The sequence below is a fragment of the Lathyrus oleraceus genome, chromosome 6 (genome assembly GCF_024323335.1).
Source record: "Lathyrus oleraceus cultivar Zhongwan6 chromosome 6, CAAS_Psat_ZW6_1.0, whole genome shotgun sequence".
NCBI classification, from domain to species: Eukaryota; Viridiplantae; Streptophyta; class Magnoliopsida; order Fabales; family Fabaceae; genus Lathyrus; species Lathyrus oleraceus.
The window spans coordinates 172269879-172287803 of record NC_066584.1 but is presented as its reverse complement, the minus strand read 5'-3'; the positions used below and the strand labels follow the sequence as shown (position 1 = coordinate 172287803).

The window sequence follows — 17925 nt, the reverse complement described above, 5'->3', positions numbered from 1 at the left end:
GCAACCGCTATCTGATTATATCCAGAGTATCCATCAAGGAAACAATAGTACTCATGACCAGCCAACCTTTCCAACATCTGATCGATGAATGGTAAAGGAAAGTGATCCTTTCTTGTCTCCAAATTCAACCTTCTGTAATCGATGCAAACAAGTCACCCCGTGACCGTCCTTGTAGGGAGTAACTCATTTTTCTCATTCTTTATAACGGTAGTCCCTCCTTTCTTCGGAACCACATGAACAGGACTCACCCAAGAGCTATCGGATATGGGATAAATTAACCCAGCATCTAATAGTTTAACAACCTCTTTCCTAACCACTTCCTTCATTGCGGGATTTAGTCTTCTTTGGGGTTGCACCACTGGTTTGTGACCATCCTCCATGAGAATTTTATGCATACATACCGTAGGGCTAATCCCCTTCAAGTCTTCTATCGCCCATCCCATTTCACTTTTGTGCTTCTTCAGAACCTTGACGAGCTTGTCTTCTTGGGAAACTTCTAAATTAGAGCTTATAATAGTCGGGCATCTTCTTTCAGAATCTAGAAACACATACTTGAGATTTTCAGGCAATTGTTTCAGCTCAACCACTTTCTTGGTCTCATCTTTATTTTCCTCAAACTGGGATTCCCTCGAGTTTTCCCATCGGAGTGATCGGGATCCCTTAAAGGGTGGTTGTGTTGCCATCATAGTTAACACTTCCCTCTCCTTTTCATCAGCTTCTTGAGTGTCTTCAGAAATTGATAGACTTAGAACTCTCTCCAAGGGAAGTTGTGGTTCACCTAAAGGATTTTCTTGCAGAACCATTTGATCAATCACCTCTATGTGTTGACTGGTGGCCACATCATCTTTGTATCTCATGGTGTTATGCATATCAATTTTTAACTCTTCATCGTAAACTTTTAGAGTCATGGTGCCCTCTTCTATATCTATCAAACATCTTCCAGTCTCCAAAAATGGTCTACCAAGGATGAGTGGTATCTCTTCATCTTCCGGCATTTCTAAGATGACAAAGTCCACCGAAAATACAAACTTATCAATCTTCACAAGAACGTCTTCCACCACTCCATAAGGTCTCTTCACAGAGAGGTCAGCAAATTGAAGCGTCATTCTAGTATCTTGCACTTTTCCAATCCATAACCTCTTGTAAATGGATAACGGCATGAGACTCACACTTGCCCCCAAGTCTATAAGGGCCTTTTTGAAAGACCTATCCCCGATAGTGCAAGGGATAGTTACCGAGCCTCGATCTTTCTTCTTCACTGGAATCTTCATATCCTGCAAAATTGCACTACAAGTTTCGGTTAGTACAATAGGGTCAGTGTCGGTGCTCCTCTTTTTTGAAATAATGTCCTTCATAAATTTGGCATAAGAGGGCATTTGTTCAAGTGCCTCCAAGAAAGGAATGTTAATCTCAATCTTTTTTAACATCTCCAAGAATTTCTCGAAGTTCTTCTCATGTTGCTCTTACTTCTTATTTCTTGTGGGGAAAGGGAGTTTGACAATCGACTTTGATTCACTAACTTTTTCTTTAACCATCTGTTTAGGCACTACCACATCTTCACTCACAACCTCATTTTCTTTTATTTCCAACTCAACTTCAAGCAATTGGTCTTCTTGGTCATCATCTTTCTCGGGGACTTCTTTCGATTTACCACTCCTTGTGGTTACAGCACTCACATTATTATGCTCTCGTGGATTTGTAACTGTAGCACTTGGTAATGCACCCGGTGTTTAAGAACCCGCGAGTTGTTGAGCAATCTGACTCATTTGCACTTCCAGGTTTTTTATTGAAGCACCAGTGTTTCTCAGATTACTTCTAGTCTCCTCTTGAAATTGTGAACTTTGAGCCGTCATTTTTTCAATGGAAATTTCCCAATCTGCTTTTCTTGGAACCTGTTGTTGAAATTGTTGTGGGGATTGGTGAAACTGCTGCTGGTAAGGTTGATGTTGTTGTGGTCGCTATTGTTGTTGTGGTTGACTTTGATATTGGGTGGGCGCTTACTTCTGAGCATTTCCTTGATGGTCCTTCCAGGAAAAATTTGGATGATTTTTCCATCCAGGATTATAAGTATTGGAGTAAGGGTTGTTCTGCTTCAGAAAATTAATATCTTCTACCTGTTGTACAGTTGCCACACAATGCATGGCGAAGTGAGGTCCCCCACAAATTTCACAACTAACTGCTTGAATAGGTTGAACCGGTTGAACTTGTTCCACCGTTTGAGTGTCAAGAGCCATTTTCTTGATTCTTTGCTCTACTTCGGCTGTTATTTGATCTTCCATCTTCACAACGTGATTTGCTAGCTTGAGATCAATGATACCTTCAGGTTGACTTACATTGCGATCATAGAGCTCCAGATGCTCATTTGCTGCAATGGCTTCAATGATTTTCTTTATTCCAATGGCTGTTGTAAAATTTGTTGAGCCACTGGCAGCTGTGTCTATGAGTTGCTTAGTCTTCATTCTAAGGCCATTCACAAAATTTTGCATATGTTCAGTTGCATCCATGTTATGAGTAGGACATGCAACCAACAATCGCTTGAACCTCTTGTAAGCGTCTCCGAGTGACTCTCCTTCCTTCTGTTTGAAATTAACAATATCATATCTCTTACGGATATACACAGAAGCAGGGAAGTACTCATTCAAAAATGTTGTCTCAATTTGTTGCCAAGCTGTTATGCTTCCCGCGGGTAAAGAGTAAAACCACTCTTCGGCATCTTCCGATAGTGTAAACGGAAACATCACCAACTTTTTAGCCTCCTCTGAGTGTCCCTCAATTTTCAACGATGTCGTCATGGTCAGAAATCTTTGTAAATGCTTGTTGGCATCTTCATTGATTTTTCCAGAGAACGGTCTCCTTTCGAGTTGACGAATCGTTGAAGGGTGTAACTGAAAATGATCAACATTTACTGGTTGGTTCACAATTGTTAACCTTCCAGTAGGAGCATTTGCACCTCCATAGTCACCCAGAAGTCTTTCCACATGAGGTGGAGCTTCAGCCATTAGTTCAGAAACGGTTTCGGAGTCTTCCGAATGAACTGAAACAGCTTCTTCTTTTTTAGACTCAGAAATAATGGGGGTTGCTTCTGAAAGTTCCAGCCTAGCTTTCCGTCGTCTTGCACGCAATAGTCTTTCTGGTTCTGCGTCAAAAAGAAATTCAGCTGAGGCCTTACCTCGCATACACAGATTAGATAATTATTAGAATTTATAAAAATAAACAATAGTACAGAAAAATTTTGGTTGCAGAGCAACAAAATTTCAATTGAATTATTTTTCAACTTATACTTTGGCAGTCCCCGGCAACGGCGCCAAAAACTTGATCGGTAAAATAGAAAGTGTACTATTTGCACCAATGTAGTAATAAAATAGGAGTTATCCCGAGTATCGATCTTAAGGACTGCGTAATAAGCACAAATCTTTACAATAATTCTATTGAACAAAAGATCATAGGGGGTTTGATGACTGTTTTCAAAATGATAAGAACGAGAATAAATTATATAAAGCGTATAAAAAGTTGTTAAATGATATGAGAATGCATGCTAAGGCAAGATGTGTGAATTGCTTTGTACTACACTTCTTCCGCATTATATAACATCTACGTTGTAATTATTCAAAACCGATTCTCAAGAATTGTTTTCTCTAATTCCTTAGCCGAAAACATTAATAGTGAATTTCAATCCTAATTCCTTAGTTATTCAAATTGACGTTACGAAATATGCAATTGATCAAGAACTAATGGCTACTACGGTTTGATCCTTATTCCTAAGTGATTAAACCGAAGTATTATTATACAACAAGCGATAAGGTGTTTTGTCCGACCTAAACCTTAACCAGAGATCAAAATTCCATTTGTCCGATAAAATAAAGCATTAAGAATGTTGTATAATAATTTGAATTAAGAAAACCTCGATGATCATAAAAACATAGAAAAAGTGTTCATACAGTAGCAATTCAGGGACACCCCCCTAGCATTGGGGGGTTTAGCTTCTCATAATATTCAAAGACAGTAAATTACAAAATAGAGACATTACAATTTGTTGTTGATGAAGGTTGATCTTCATTCTCTTCTGATCTTGAAGATCTCTTCTTCTCTAAACACCTCGAAAGCTCACTTCTCCTTTCTATCTTTTTCTTGTACGATCAAAAAGTGTCCCCTCTCTTCACCAAAATGCAGACTAAATAGTTTCCAATCAACTAAAAACATCGTGAAATACCCAGACAGCCCTCTGGACGTACACAGGGATCAAAATAATAAAAATCAGCAAACAGGGTGAATTGGCCAACACGGGCCATGTCAGGTGACACGGGCGCCCGTGTTGGCTCTTTGTCAACTCAAATTCTTCAGCTCTTGTTGACACGAGCCGTGTCAGCCGACACGGGCACCCGTGTCAGCCCCCTGGTTTCTTGATTCTACAATCTCTATTCTGCACATGTTGACACGGGCCGTGTCAGCCCCCTGTTTTTGCCTTTTCTTGCTTTGCACGATGTCCTTGACTTCCATTCTTCCGGTACGCATCTTTCAGGCTTATTGTTAGACCTGGAAACCAAACAGCACTACCACAGAAACGCATAAAATGCGACAAAAAGAGATGAACTACTAATACAACATAAAACAAGCAGAAATTTATAAAATACAATAAACTTAAGAAATCAACTAAAAGAAAGGACAAGTGTTACCGATTCTTGAAGATTCATGTTGGATTGATGATGAAAACTAAGTGCAAATGGTGACCGATCAGATACCGCTCACTGTTTATTATGTTAAATGTGTGATTTAATATAACTGCCAATGCCGCGAAAACCTACAGGGTCACACACAAAAGGACTGATTTATGAGAGATAGAGTAACTAAGGAATACCGTAATGTACGGTGCACTTAAGTGAATTGTAGAACATCGTAAGTGAAGGAGAATAGCAATCCAAAACGCAGCGAAATTTAAAGATTTCTCCTTTAGTGATCCTTACGAATGGGCATGATCAGTGATAGAATCGTTACCTTTTGTGACGATTGAAACCTTTGATGCAGATCTACGGAGCGATCACGAACGTTCAATGATGACAACGCCTCTACTCAGTCCACACAAACGGATTCATTCATTCTCAATGCTAGCTGCTACGAATGAAGGCTTTGAGTGAGGGAGAGAGAGAGAGAGAGAAACGAAAATTGCAACTGCACAAATGCTTTTGCACAAGGGTTCTATTTATAGAACCACTTGTGTGGACTGCAAGCTAAAAAGCCTACTTAAGTGTATGTGGCCCATATTTTATAATATGCCAAAATCACTTAAGCATGTGGTACCTTACCATATTTCGTATTCTACTTAAGTACACCGTACCTTACGATGTTCTACAATTCATTTAAGTGCACCATACCTTACGGTGTTCTTTATTTACTCTATCTCTCATCAATCCATCCTTTTATGTGTGACCCTGTAGGTTTTCGCGGCATTGGCAATTATATTAAATCATGCATTTAACATAATAAAAAGTGAGTGGTATCTAGCAACACATCACTGCTACCCAAGACACGAAAATGTCATGTGATCTGACAAATCCTTCTGTGATAATACCTATGTGTATAATTATCCTTTTGCCCTTATGTCTATATTGAACACAAGGCATAGACCGTGTCATCCTTATCTAGTTCAATATTAGGCCCATAGACATTTATCCTGTTACGCGGGATGGGCAAATTCCATCTAGGTCACTCATGTCCCTTAGCATGCTTCGTGGAGTACCCATCAACTGTCTTTATGGTCATCCAGTTACGGACAATGTTTGATCAGCAACAAGGCACTCGACTCTACATCTAGGGTCCATAGTGGTTTCAGGTCGAAGGGTGGTATACACCATTATCACCATGAGAATAACTTATGACACTTTGCATAACATTCTATATAGTATTCTCATAGCGGGTCAATCCAGTATAAATATTACTCTTAATATTCATACCTACGTTTAAGACTTGATAACTCCTTATCCATGATCCATGAGATGTGATCATCAGTCTATATACATAATAGTCTTAATGTTTTAATGTTATCCCACTTCACAATAAAGCTCGACTACGGATACTTTAAGAATAGTGTCCTTATGTTTAATGTGATCTCATGATTAAGTCACACTTGATACATTAAATGAACTAGCTGTTCTAGGGAGTTTATTAAACAAACATAATAAAGAAAAAGCATTTTATTATTAATAAATAATTCGAAACAGGTACCAAAAGTATTGGCCTCTAGGGCTTACACCAACAGTAATGTACGATGTACTTAAGTAGAATACGAAATATGGTAGGGTACCATGCGCTTAAGTGATTTTGGCATATTATAAGATATGGGTCACATACACTTGAATGGGCTTTTTAGCTTGCAGCCCACACAAGTGGTTCTATAAATAGAACCCTTGTGTAGAAGCATTTGTGCAGTTGCAATTTCGTTTCTCTCTCTCTCTCTCACTCAAAGCCTTCATTTGTAGCAGCTAGCACTGAGATTGAAGGAATCCGTTCATGTGGACTGAGTAGAGGCGTTGTCATCTTTCAACGTTCGTGATCGCTCCGTAGATCTGCATCAAAGGTTACAATCTCCATAAGAGGTAACGATTCTATCACTAATCATGCCCATTCGTAAGGATCACTAAAGGAGAAATTTTAAATTCCGCTGCATTTTGGATCGCTCTTCTCCTTCACATACAACACTACATGTCGCGCCTGCCACACACAGGTTGTGGCGCCCATGTGAACACTATGGGGCCCGCCACAAGTCCTTAGTGGCGCCCGCCACACACATAAAAAGTGGCGCCAGCCACTACATTAACGTTCACATGCACGATGTTATACTAATGCCACATGATCCCTTTAATTGTCTTGTCCCTTGCATGATGGACATTGTATTAAAGCTCTTCAACTACTCTCACATCCTTTGACCACAGCATTGAAGACCATAAATAAAATTTATTTCATTCATCAATTCTCAACCACAACCATCTCTATATAAACCACCAACATAATCTCACAAAACCACACCTCTCTCTTGTTATATTCTTACTACATTAGATGAGCAGTGTGAAATTCATTCATGGCACAAATAAGGGAATATGAATTATTGTTCAGAAACGGCGAACCAGGTGAATTACAGAAAGAGACTTACCTGACTCTAAGCGCAAGAAAAATCGAATCAACAAGGTACGCCGATGAACCCTGCTTATTAGCCTTAGGAATTTTAGATAGTGTTAACCATATGCTAGATACTTTAAGTTTAAATTATTTCCTATCTTTTAAGGACCCAGTTTATGCTCAATTAACACTAGAATTCCTAAGTTCGTTAATTTTTAGTCCCACACCCAACACAAACTATTCTAGTAGGATTGTCCAGTCTCGCTTGTTCAATATAGAATATGCTTTTACCTTTGCCCAACTAGTGGACCTTCTACGATTCCCCCATGGGAATGGCGTAGTAAGTGAGGTCCCAGATACTGAAGGTTGGCAGCACGCCTTTCAACCATTTTGGAGGGCAATAACAGGTACAGTAATCCACAGTTTTGAGGGAAACAGAGTCACTTTAATTCACAACCCGGCTATTCGATATTTGCGGCAAATATTGGCATCTATCATTTTTGGCCGAGAAAACTCTAACAAGGTGAACGAAAACGAACTCTTTTATCTGTTCGCCCCTTTTCTTCCATAAAAGGTAAATACCGTCCCTTTTATGTTCTCTCACATGCAGGCCTTTGTCAATGCGAAGAGAGGATCGATTATTTTTGGAGGTTTAATAACCTCCATAGCCAGAGTCCTAGGACTCGAAGAAAAACTCTCCCGGATAACCCCGCTCCTGCATCATTCCATTGACATTGACATGGCAAGGAGCATGAAATTGGTAAAACGAAGGCGAGGCGGTAAGTTTAATCTAATAATTTCAAATAATGTCTTACAAGATTTCATCCTCCCAAATCCAACTCGCACAGATGTCCGTAACCTGGAAAAAATTTGTTATATTAATGATCTGGTGCCTAACCAAGTCCCCGCGCACATTTCTGAGAATGTAGTTGCTGGCGGGGACACCGATGAGGATTATATTCCGGAGCAAGCTGCTCCCGCTACTGACACACACCCACACACCACACACATGTCATCTGAAAATGTTGCAGGTACATCATCCAGCCAAAGACCCAGAAGAAGAAATGTGGAACCTGCCACTCTTGATGAGATTTATGTTGAACTGCTGCGGGGTAGCGAACTAGATGCTCAGCGCGACCTACAAATCCAAAACATGGAAGCTCAGCAAACAAAAATGCTGCAAATACTTTGCCAGATGCATAATGATCAGCACGACTATGCTTTCAGAACCGAACAGAACCTGTCTGGCTTGATCGATGAAATGGCAGCATTGACAGTGCGTGTGAAAGATCTACAAGACTATGCGCCACCTCACCAGCCTGGGAATGGTGGACGCGCACGAACACTTGGCAGAAGGCGCCAGTAGCAGGCTACCCAGGTTCTACCTTTCTTTCCTATCTTATGTCGTTGCATTAGGGACAATGCACGGTTTAAGTATGGGGGAGGAAGCTTTACCACTTTTATTTATCGCTTTCTAGGTAGATTTAAATTATTGTTATTTCCTTTTGTTATTTTATTTTTGTTAAGTGTCAGTCGAGTCAAATATCAATATGTTGTCGAGTCTTTATGTGTGGCTTCTGTTATTTACTAATTCACCCATTTGCTTAAGCCATACAAATTTTTTTGCAAAAATCTAGACTTAGAAATACAGTACATCTTTTGAAAATTCTAACCTATAAATAAAACTGAGGTTGAATTGTAGAGATTTGGAAAAACCTTACAAGATCGGTATCGTTTTAACACCTTAAATCTCCCAACTATAAGATCGATTTGAGTACTTGTCATGCCATAGCCTTAAATTCCATCCTTTAATATTCCTTAAGTAGTTTATCTAGCAGTCAGCACCATCCTAAGAACACACTACGCGAGAAGTCGATGTAAGTAAGTGTATGATCTCAGGCTTAAAAGAGAAAAAGATTGACGAAATGTATGAAAAATGTTGTTCCTTCTAAGTTAGGTGACCCTCACCCGGTCATTTAGCCCAACGGTATAACCATCTTTAACTGTTATTTGAGCCAAAGTGCGAAAAAGAAAGAAAGAAACAATGATGAGATCATAGTCACTAACAGATTATCATGCTATGAATGTGAAAGGATAACGGGCTTAATGTGATTGCGCCAGAATGAAAATGGATAAAAAGAAGGTTTAGTAAGGTAGGCTTAGGCATGATGACATGATTCGGATTTGTTTGTATAGGAGGGATACTTATGGTTGCACTATTGTGACTATGTGTTCCAACGATACCCTTAGTGTGGAAGTTAGTACCTAATGATGCAATTTTAGACCAAAGTATAGTTTATAGACTAGAATGAGCATCTAAATGCAACTGTGTCTTTTCCGAGTCTTGATATTGTATGCTACAAAGATTTTATAAAACTTTTTATTCATGTATGCGGCATTTGCTTAAGGACAAGCAAAGGTTTAAGTATGGGGTAGTTTGATAACGCGAAAATGTATTGTATATTTGGCTTCATATGCATTGCTTTTAACTTGATTAACACTTATTATTACACAGTATTTTACGTTTATTTCAGGTATTTATCGAATAAGAGATGTATAGGTAAGCAAAGTGGAAATGGAAAAAAGGAAAGAAAAAGAGAAGAAAATGGAGAAAAATAGAAAGCATGGCGCTCACCACACCAAATGGACATGTGGCGCCCACCACTTGGATGTGTGGCGCCTGCCACATGACCTAAAGGGAGTGGTGGCGCCCGCCACGAAGCTATAAAGTGGTGGCGCCCATCCCACAAAAGGTGGCGCCCGCCACAGAGACCATATTAGGGTTGTGGCAGTCGCCATCAACCCGGTCTCCCTTATTTCTCTCCACCTTTTTAGCCACGACCTTCACATTTTTAGCCATGACTTCCACTTACTTTTTCAATGAACGAATGCTACAATTAGATAGAGTGGAAGTATATAAAGGAGGGTCGATTTTCTCACCGAGGGGTGCATTTTTCCAGTCAGATTTTGTTGTTAGATTTTCTTAGGCAGTTTCCTACTTTGTAAAAGAAATAGATTCTCCACATCGGGGACTATTTGCAATTATTGTTTAAGCATCTGCATTTGATTGTAAAGGTGTACCCAATTGCCAAAGCTTGTCGGCATTGTTTAATTTGAAGAATCAGTATTCATTCCAATTTCTCGATTTATATTCCAGGTTTTATTTTAATTGCCATTTTAATTACTTATGCAGTAATGTATGCTTAATTGTCTAAATATCATGTATGTGACCGGATCCATGTCAGGCTAAACCCCTAGGTATCGGTATGTAAAGACCGTCGAAACGACGGGATTCGTAAATAATTGGTGTTGGCTTTTATAAAATATTATTTTTCGGTTTTAGTTTCTTGTTTTATTCGAAATTGTTTTCGTACGAGAGTACAAAGCAAACAAAGGTTACGGTCAATAAGAACGAGAGTTTGATATTTAACCGGATAGCTGAAACTATGCATTAATCCTAAACACAGCGAGAGCGCTTTAGGATTAATTAGACTTTATTCATATTCAAAAATTACTTTTAAATTCATAATGAGACTGCGAGAGCCAAGCATTCTGGTTTAAGAGTATGGTCAGAGTCAATAAAAATGAGAGTATGAGACAAAGTTCTTTTTATAAACAATTTCTACTGAAGAATATTTTGATCAATAAGATTACACCAACTATCTATCGATGCCCCGAAGTTTGATGCATTACATACCGATATCCCTTTATTAAATATCTCTATTAATTTTTTGTCCATGTTATAGTTATTTCTCTTTATCCCTCCAATCTTAGAACGTTCCTCAACCTTAGATTTACATTGTAACATTAGATAACGGTACGTTCGATTATTAGTCCTTTGGGTTCGATAATCTTTAAAACTGCACGATACGACTGTGCACTTGCAATCATGATTCCCATAGACTTACTAAGTCGCGATCAGCTTTTCTAAGTTATCTTTTCCATTAACGCAGTTGACTAGGAAAGGTCAAGATTTCATTTGGACTGCACAGTGTGAAGCTAGTTTTCAAGAGCTTAAGAGGAGATTGACTACTGCTCCTGTTTTGATGTTACCGAATCCATCAGAACCATTTGTTGTGTATTGTGATGCTTCTTTGATGGGTTTAAGAGGTGTGTTAATGTAGAATCAACAAGTTATAGCTTATGTTTCAAGGCAACTCAAAGTGCATGAGAGGAATTATCTGACTCATGATTTGGAATTAGCTGCTATTGTGTTTGTTTTGAAGATTTTGAGACATTATTTGTTTGGGTCGAGATTCGATGTGTTTAGTGATCATAAGAGTTTGAAGTATTTGTTCGATCAGAAAGAGTTGAATATGAGGCAAAGGAGATGGTTGGAATTCTTGAAGGATTATGATTTTGGTTTGAATTACCGTCCTGGCAAAGCGAATGTTGTAACCGATGCTTTGAGTAGGAAATCTTTGCATATGTCGATGTTGATGGTGCGAGAATTGGATTTTCTTGAACAATTTCAAGATATGAGTTTGGTTTGTAAAGAGACTTATTTTGGAGTGAAGCTTGGTATGTTGAAGCTTACTAGTGGAATTTTGGATGAGATTCGAGAAGGTCAGAAATCTGATTTGGGTTTGGTAGATCGATTGACGTTGATCAATCAAGGTAAAGGTGGTGATTTTAGGATTGATGAGAATGGTATCATGAGGTGTCATGATAGAGTTTGTGTTCCTGATGTTTCGGATTTGAGAAAGAGGATTCTTGATGAAGGACATCGTAGTGGTTTGAGTATTCATCCTGGTGCTACTAAGATGTATTAAGATTTGAGGAAATTGTTTTGGTGGCCTGGTATGAAGAAAGAGATTGCGAAATTTGTGTATTCGTGTTTGATTTGTCAGAAATCGAAGATTGAGCATCAGAAGTCGTCTGGTTTGTTACAACCGTTATCTATTCCTGAATGGAAATGGGATAGTATTTCTATGGATTTTGTTTCTGGTTTACCTAGGACTTCGAGTAATTATGAACTATTTGGGTTATTATGGACAGGTTGACGAAATCTGCTCACTTTATTTCGATTAGAATGGATTATCCGATGGAGAGGCTTGCAAAGCTGTATATTGAGAAAATTGTCATTTTGCGTGGTATTCCGTCTAGCATTGTGTCAGATAGGGATGCGAGGTTTACTTCGAGATTTCGGGAAGGTTTGCAACGTGCTTTGGGTACAAAGTTGTGTTTGAGTTATGCTTATCATCCGCAGACATAGGGTCAGACTGAGAGGACGATTCAGTCGCTTGAGGATCTTTTGAGAGCTTGTGTTTTGTAATGGGGAGGTGCTTGGGATAGTTATTTGCCTTTGATTGAGTTTACCTACAAAAATAGTTTTCATTCGAGTATTGGTATGGCTCCGTTTGAAGCTTTGTATGGTAGAAGGTGTAGGACGCCTTTGTGTTGGTACGAATCTGGAGAGAGTGTTGTGGTTAGACCTGAGATAGTTCAACAGACTACTAATAAGATTAAAATGATCAGAAATAAGATGAAGGTTTCTCAGAGTCGTCAGAAGAGTTACCATGACAAGAGAAGGAAAGCACTTGAGTTTGAGGTAAATGATCATGTGTTTTTAAGAGTTACTCCGGTAACGGGTGTTGGTAGAGCATTGAAGTCGCGTAAGTTGACGCCGCGTGTTATTGGTCCGTATCAGATTCCTGAGAAAGCAGGTGATGTGGCTTATCGGATTACATTACTGTCGTCACTTGCTAATCTCCATGATGTGCTTCACGTGTCTCAATTGAGGAGATACATTGTGAATCCTTCGCATGTTATCCGATTAGATGATGTTGAGGTTAGAGATAATTTGACCGTGGAGACATTACCTATGTGGATAGAAGATAGAGAGGTGAAACAACTCCGTGGTAAAGAGATCGCTTTAGTGAACGTCATTTGGGGAGGACCGGCTGGTGGAAATATGACGTAGGAGCTCGAGAGTCAGATGACGGATTCATATCCTGAGTTGTTTGCTTGAGGTAATTTTCGAGGACGAAAATATTTCAAGTGGGGGAGAGTTGTAACATCTCGATTTAATTTCCGTATTTATTTATTAGGTGTTTATTTTAATTAATCATTATTTGGTGTAATAATTAATTAAATATGTGTTTTGGTGATTATTTGAATTATTTGAATATATGGGTTATTTGAATAATTGAATTTTATGAGTAGAAATAGCAATTGTCTAGTAATGGTCCTAATTAATTAGAATGGGTGGATAAGTGGGTTAAGCCCATTATGAGTTAAAAAGATAGTAAGGGTTTTAGAGATTAGAGTTAGTTTTGTAGAAACAAGAGAAGGAGGGAGAATAGAAGGGAAGAGACGAGATAGAGAAGAAGAGGAAACTAGAAGAAGAAGGACCTAGAGATTTCATATATACTAAGGTAAGGGTGGGATTTCAAGTGGTTATGGGTAAACATAATGCATGTAATGTATGTGGGTTAGATATCATGAACTTGGGATTTGGGGATTTTGATTTTGAGAAACCCTAACATGTGTTTATGTTTTAATCCATGAAATTGATGTTTATGTTATGATATGATGTTTCTATATTGAATTCCATGAATGGGTATGTGTATAGAACATGATTTGGTGTATAATTGCATGTTTGAGTTTCACTTGAAAATGGTTGATTTGGGATTTTGGTAAAAATTAGTGGAGCTTAGAATCTTGTTTCTATGATCCTAATAGTTTCTATATATGTGGTTTTCATGAAAAATGATGGACTAATGTGGTTTTATGATGAAAATTTGTGTTGGACAGCAGCATTTTTGCAACAGCAGTTTTTCTGGTTTTTGACCGCATTTTCGCAACAACAAATTTTCTAGTTTTGGTAGCATTTTGAAAAACTTGTAAATCCAATAACTTTTGAACCGTAACTCCGTTTGAGGTGCAGTTTGGATTGTTACGAAGCTAAGAATATTATATATAACGTGATATTCATTTTGATAACAGTAGATTAATATTTTATCAGAAGAATCCTAATATGGATGTATGTTGTATGTGTGGTGAATGTGAATGACATGTTTTCTATTGTTTGGCATGTATTGGATGGTTTTAGATGGATTTTGTGAAGAAACATAATACTTGAAATTATGTATGTGTTGATGTGAATTCGTGAATTTGATGAATAACATGAATTGGCTCGTTTGTTTTATGTTAATATGTTGTGATGAGATGATGAATGTTATTTGATGTATTGTTTGGGATTGAAGTCATGTTAGGTGTATGTTGTGCAAATGTTGGATGTGGTATGCTTTTGTATGATTACGGGGTTGCGATCGTCTTACTTGCATGATTCTTGTTGTTGTTGCACACTTACACTAGCATGAGTCTATGAAAGAGGCAATGTTGGGTAATCTCGCGTAGATTATTTGCTTGTCTCAAACCTAACGCTGAATGGGGTTTGAAAGCTTAAGGCTGAATCGAGCTTTAGAGGTGGTTATCTAGTCTATTTGAGAGACGTTCGGCAAGCCGGAAATGACAACGGATGGGATCCACATGCATATCGCATTGAGTCATACATTGAGTCGTACGTGTCGGTGTGAATTGTGTTTGTATGATTATGTGATATGATTGTGTGGATATGATTTTCGTAGATATGCATATACGTGGATTTTAGGTGATCCATTTGATATGAATTATTGATGTGTTATGATGTGATATGTGTGCATATTTGTTACATATGTGATGAAATGGTGACTTATATACATTATGGAATCATGTGAAAGTTGTATACATATTTGATGATGATTTGTAAATGAAGATGGATGATAATATGTACATGAAATCGATATGTTGTGAAATATGACTTTTGTACATCGTTTAGTATTTATAAATGAATACTTGTGGATTGTTGAGCCATGTCGTATGATGATAAACATGTGATTTTTTAATAAGATGATATGATGCATGTTTGTATGAAGTGTGACGAATTCTAATAATATATGTATGTTTGTTATATATTTCTTATTATCATGTTTTTCTATAATGATTTGAATTCTCACCCTTCTGTTGGAATGATGTTCTATCGCGACATCGCTCAGGTACCGGAGATAGTGGTGCTTCGCACAAGGACTAGATTTGGAGGTTAGTTCTTGTTGTGTTTTGACTAGGTAGTCTATAATGCTCTAGTCATGTAACACTTGGGTTTATGGGATTATTTGTATTTGTTTTGATGTTGAGAGATATTGTTATGCTCTCTTTTATCTTGTTCTTTGGATATGTTGGTTTTGATGTTGAGTGGCCTTAGAGCCCAAAACAATATTTTGTGGTAGATGATTTATGGGAATCATCACTATTTACCATTTAAGAAAAGAGATGTTATTCCGCTGTGTGAGTTTGCATGTTGGTTATTTGGTTTTGATTTATAATTCGTGTTACTTGTATGTGACCATGGCATGTAATGTTTCTAGAAGAAGTAAATGTGATGCCCTCGAGTATGCATGCTTTAATTTACTCTGATTATGCAATTGTATGTTGTATTTGAGAAGTAGTAGTTTGGGGGGTGTTACAGTCTCGACCATCATACATTCGAGAGCCTCCAAATATAAATCTTCTTCCACCTTTAGAGGGTCAGAGTCCACCTGCATCTTTGGCCTTTCACCAAATTGAAGTCTTCCTTCTTTCAATTCCTTTTGCACCAAATCCCTGAAAAGAACACACTGATGAGTTTTATGACCAAGAAAATTATGAAATTTGCAGAATCCTCTTTTCTTCTTTTATTCTAGAGGGGGATCCTTTAAACCTTGAGGGACGATGATTTGAACATCTTTAACCAATAGATCAAAGATTTCGTCACACTCAGACACGTCGAACTTGTAATTCTTTGCTACGTATTTATCTATTTTTTCAGCTTCGGTGGGGTTTTTCCCATTCGAGGGCTTTAAAACTTTACACGTGTATGGAGGTCTTGGCTTAAGTTCTGCCACGTTGACCTCGCTTTTGTCGATCAACTCTTCGTTGTCGGAAGAGCATCCTTCGACTCCGATGTAGGATACTTTTATTTCTTATGATATCGACTAGTTTTGGTCTTCTCAGCTTTCAGGCGTTCGATGCATTGAACTCTGTCAGCCAATTGCGCCATATCTCTGAGATATTGAGTATCCAATTTTTTCCTTATAGAATAATCTAAACCCTCGACTGCTATTTCAACTAACTCATGCTCAAGGACTTGAGTAAATCTTCGCGCTTTCAATAGTCTAAACCTGTTTAAGTACAGATCAACTAACTCAGCAGTTTTTTGTTTGACGTTGGCTAGTTCTTTCACGCTAATCTTCGACTGCCCAATGTAAAATTGTTCATGGAACAATCTCTCCAATTGCGTCCATGTTTGGATTGATTGTGGAGGTAGCATTGTGAACCATGTGAACGTGTTCTTTGTAAGAGAACTTGGAAAGTATTTTAACTTCAAATCCTCATTATTCGCTATGTCGATATCTTCGGTTTGATACATGGCAACATGTTCGACGGTGGACTCCTCGGTATCCCCGACGAACTTTATGAATTTCGGAACTTTCCACCCCCTAGGAAGTTCTGTCTGTAAGACAGAGTCTGGTAAAGATGAAGAGTATGTCGGCCTCTGTAGGCCTGGGCTTATTCTATTTCGCATTATGATCCGTTCGACAATAGCCTCTAGGTTTTGTTCCCCAGCTGCATCCTCTTGTCGAATTTGCCTGACCACATGGTCGGGATCCTGGTTTCTATTGACTAAAACCATGGGAGGCCTTCGAGCCACCCTAGGGATATGTTTGAACTCCTGATATTCTTGTTTGACCGTGTCGTCCGTCAATTCCTCTTGTCGGACTAGGGTTTCTGGTCGAGGAGGAGGCGTGGGATTCGGAAAAACCGGGGGCCTATGAGCCCCTAAAAAGTCTCCTATTCTGGTTATTTGAGTCGCCAGTTGCTAGTAACTCTGTATCGAATCTTGGATCAAAGGCCTCAGTATGGTGCCCATTTGCTGAGTTAGCATATAGACCATTTCATGATTACTTTCGTCCATTTGCTATCTTATGACCGCGACAGAACTCGACATAAAAGTTGGGATTGACCGAGATGACAATCCAAAACCTAGGGGTCGACCGAATTGGGTTTCCAAAGATCCTAACCCCTGGTAACGTGGGAATGGCGATGATGATGCTTCGCCAAAAGTCGAATCGAGATTATGCATACTTGCCATAAACTCAATCAACATTCCCAATGTCCTGTGCATGGTGTAGCGGGGTATTCGTTACCATTAGAGATATTGACTAAATCTAAGGTAAATCATACAAGGCGAGTCGCCACCGCACTTCTATTTATCCAAAGGAATGGTTAGAAAGCGAACAAAAACCTAAAAGTTTTATCGAATAAAAAACTAGTTTAAAAGTCAGAGATTTGGGTAAGGGGGTTGGTTATGCAATGGGAAGGTGTTAGGCACCCAAAACATCCTAGGTACTCCTGGGGAGCCCTTTTCATACTTGTTGTAAGGTTGTTGTTTTTGTGAAAATTTGTTTGTGCAAACATGATTGAAGAGATGTGAAGAGAATGTACAAGTTATTTACATTTTGTGTTTGGATGGATAAACCCATTGCCTACGTACCATCTTTAAAAAAAAGATTAGGATCAAAACCTCGTAGTTCGGGGTAAAAATCTCAAAATGAGTTGGTGAATTGATTGGTCCAAAAGCCTTAACGTCTTTTGTTATCCAAGGGAGAAAACTCAACCTAAAACCACAAATCCACCATGTGAGGATAGCTTCAACATGCTAGTGAGGGGTTAACCCTATAATAAGCATGGAAGACTCATTATCCATCACTAAGGATATAGGTGAGCATTACATCT

The 17925-nt window shown here is 38.5% G+C and overlaps 2 protein-coding genes across 2 annotated transcripts; one reads left to right on the top strand and one right to left on the bottom strand.

Moving 5' to 3' along the window:
* Positions 1–11543: 11543 nt before the first annotated feature.
* Positions 11544–13033, top strand: LOC127094602 (uncharacterized). The gene is made up of 4 exons (XM_051033416.1): positions 11544–11760; positions 11884–12004; positions 12109–12240; positions 12589–13033. The coding sequence occupies exons 1-4, from the start codon at positions 11544–11546 to the stop codon at positions 13031–13033; spliced, it is 915 nt and encodes a 304-aa protein (XP_050889373.1).
* A 3072-nt stretch (positions 13034–16105) lies between these two features.
* Positions 16106–16822, bottom strand: LOC127094601 (uncharacterized). The gene has a single exon (XM_051033415.1). It carries the CDS (start codon positions 16820–16822, stop codon positions 16106–16108), a length of 717 nt encoding a protein of 238 aa, XP_050889372.1.
* Between the last annotated feature and the right edge of the window lie 1103 nt (positions 16823–17925).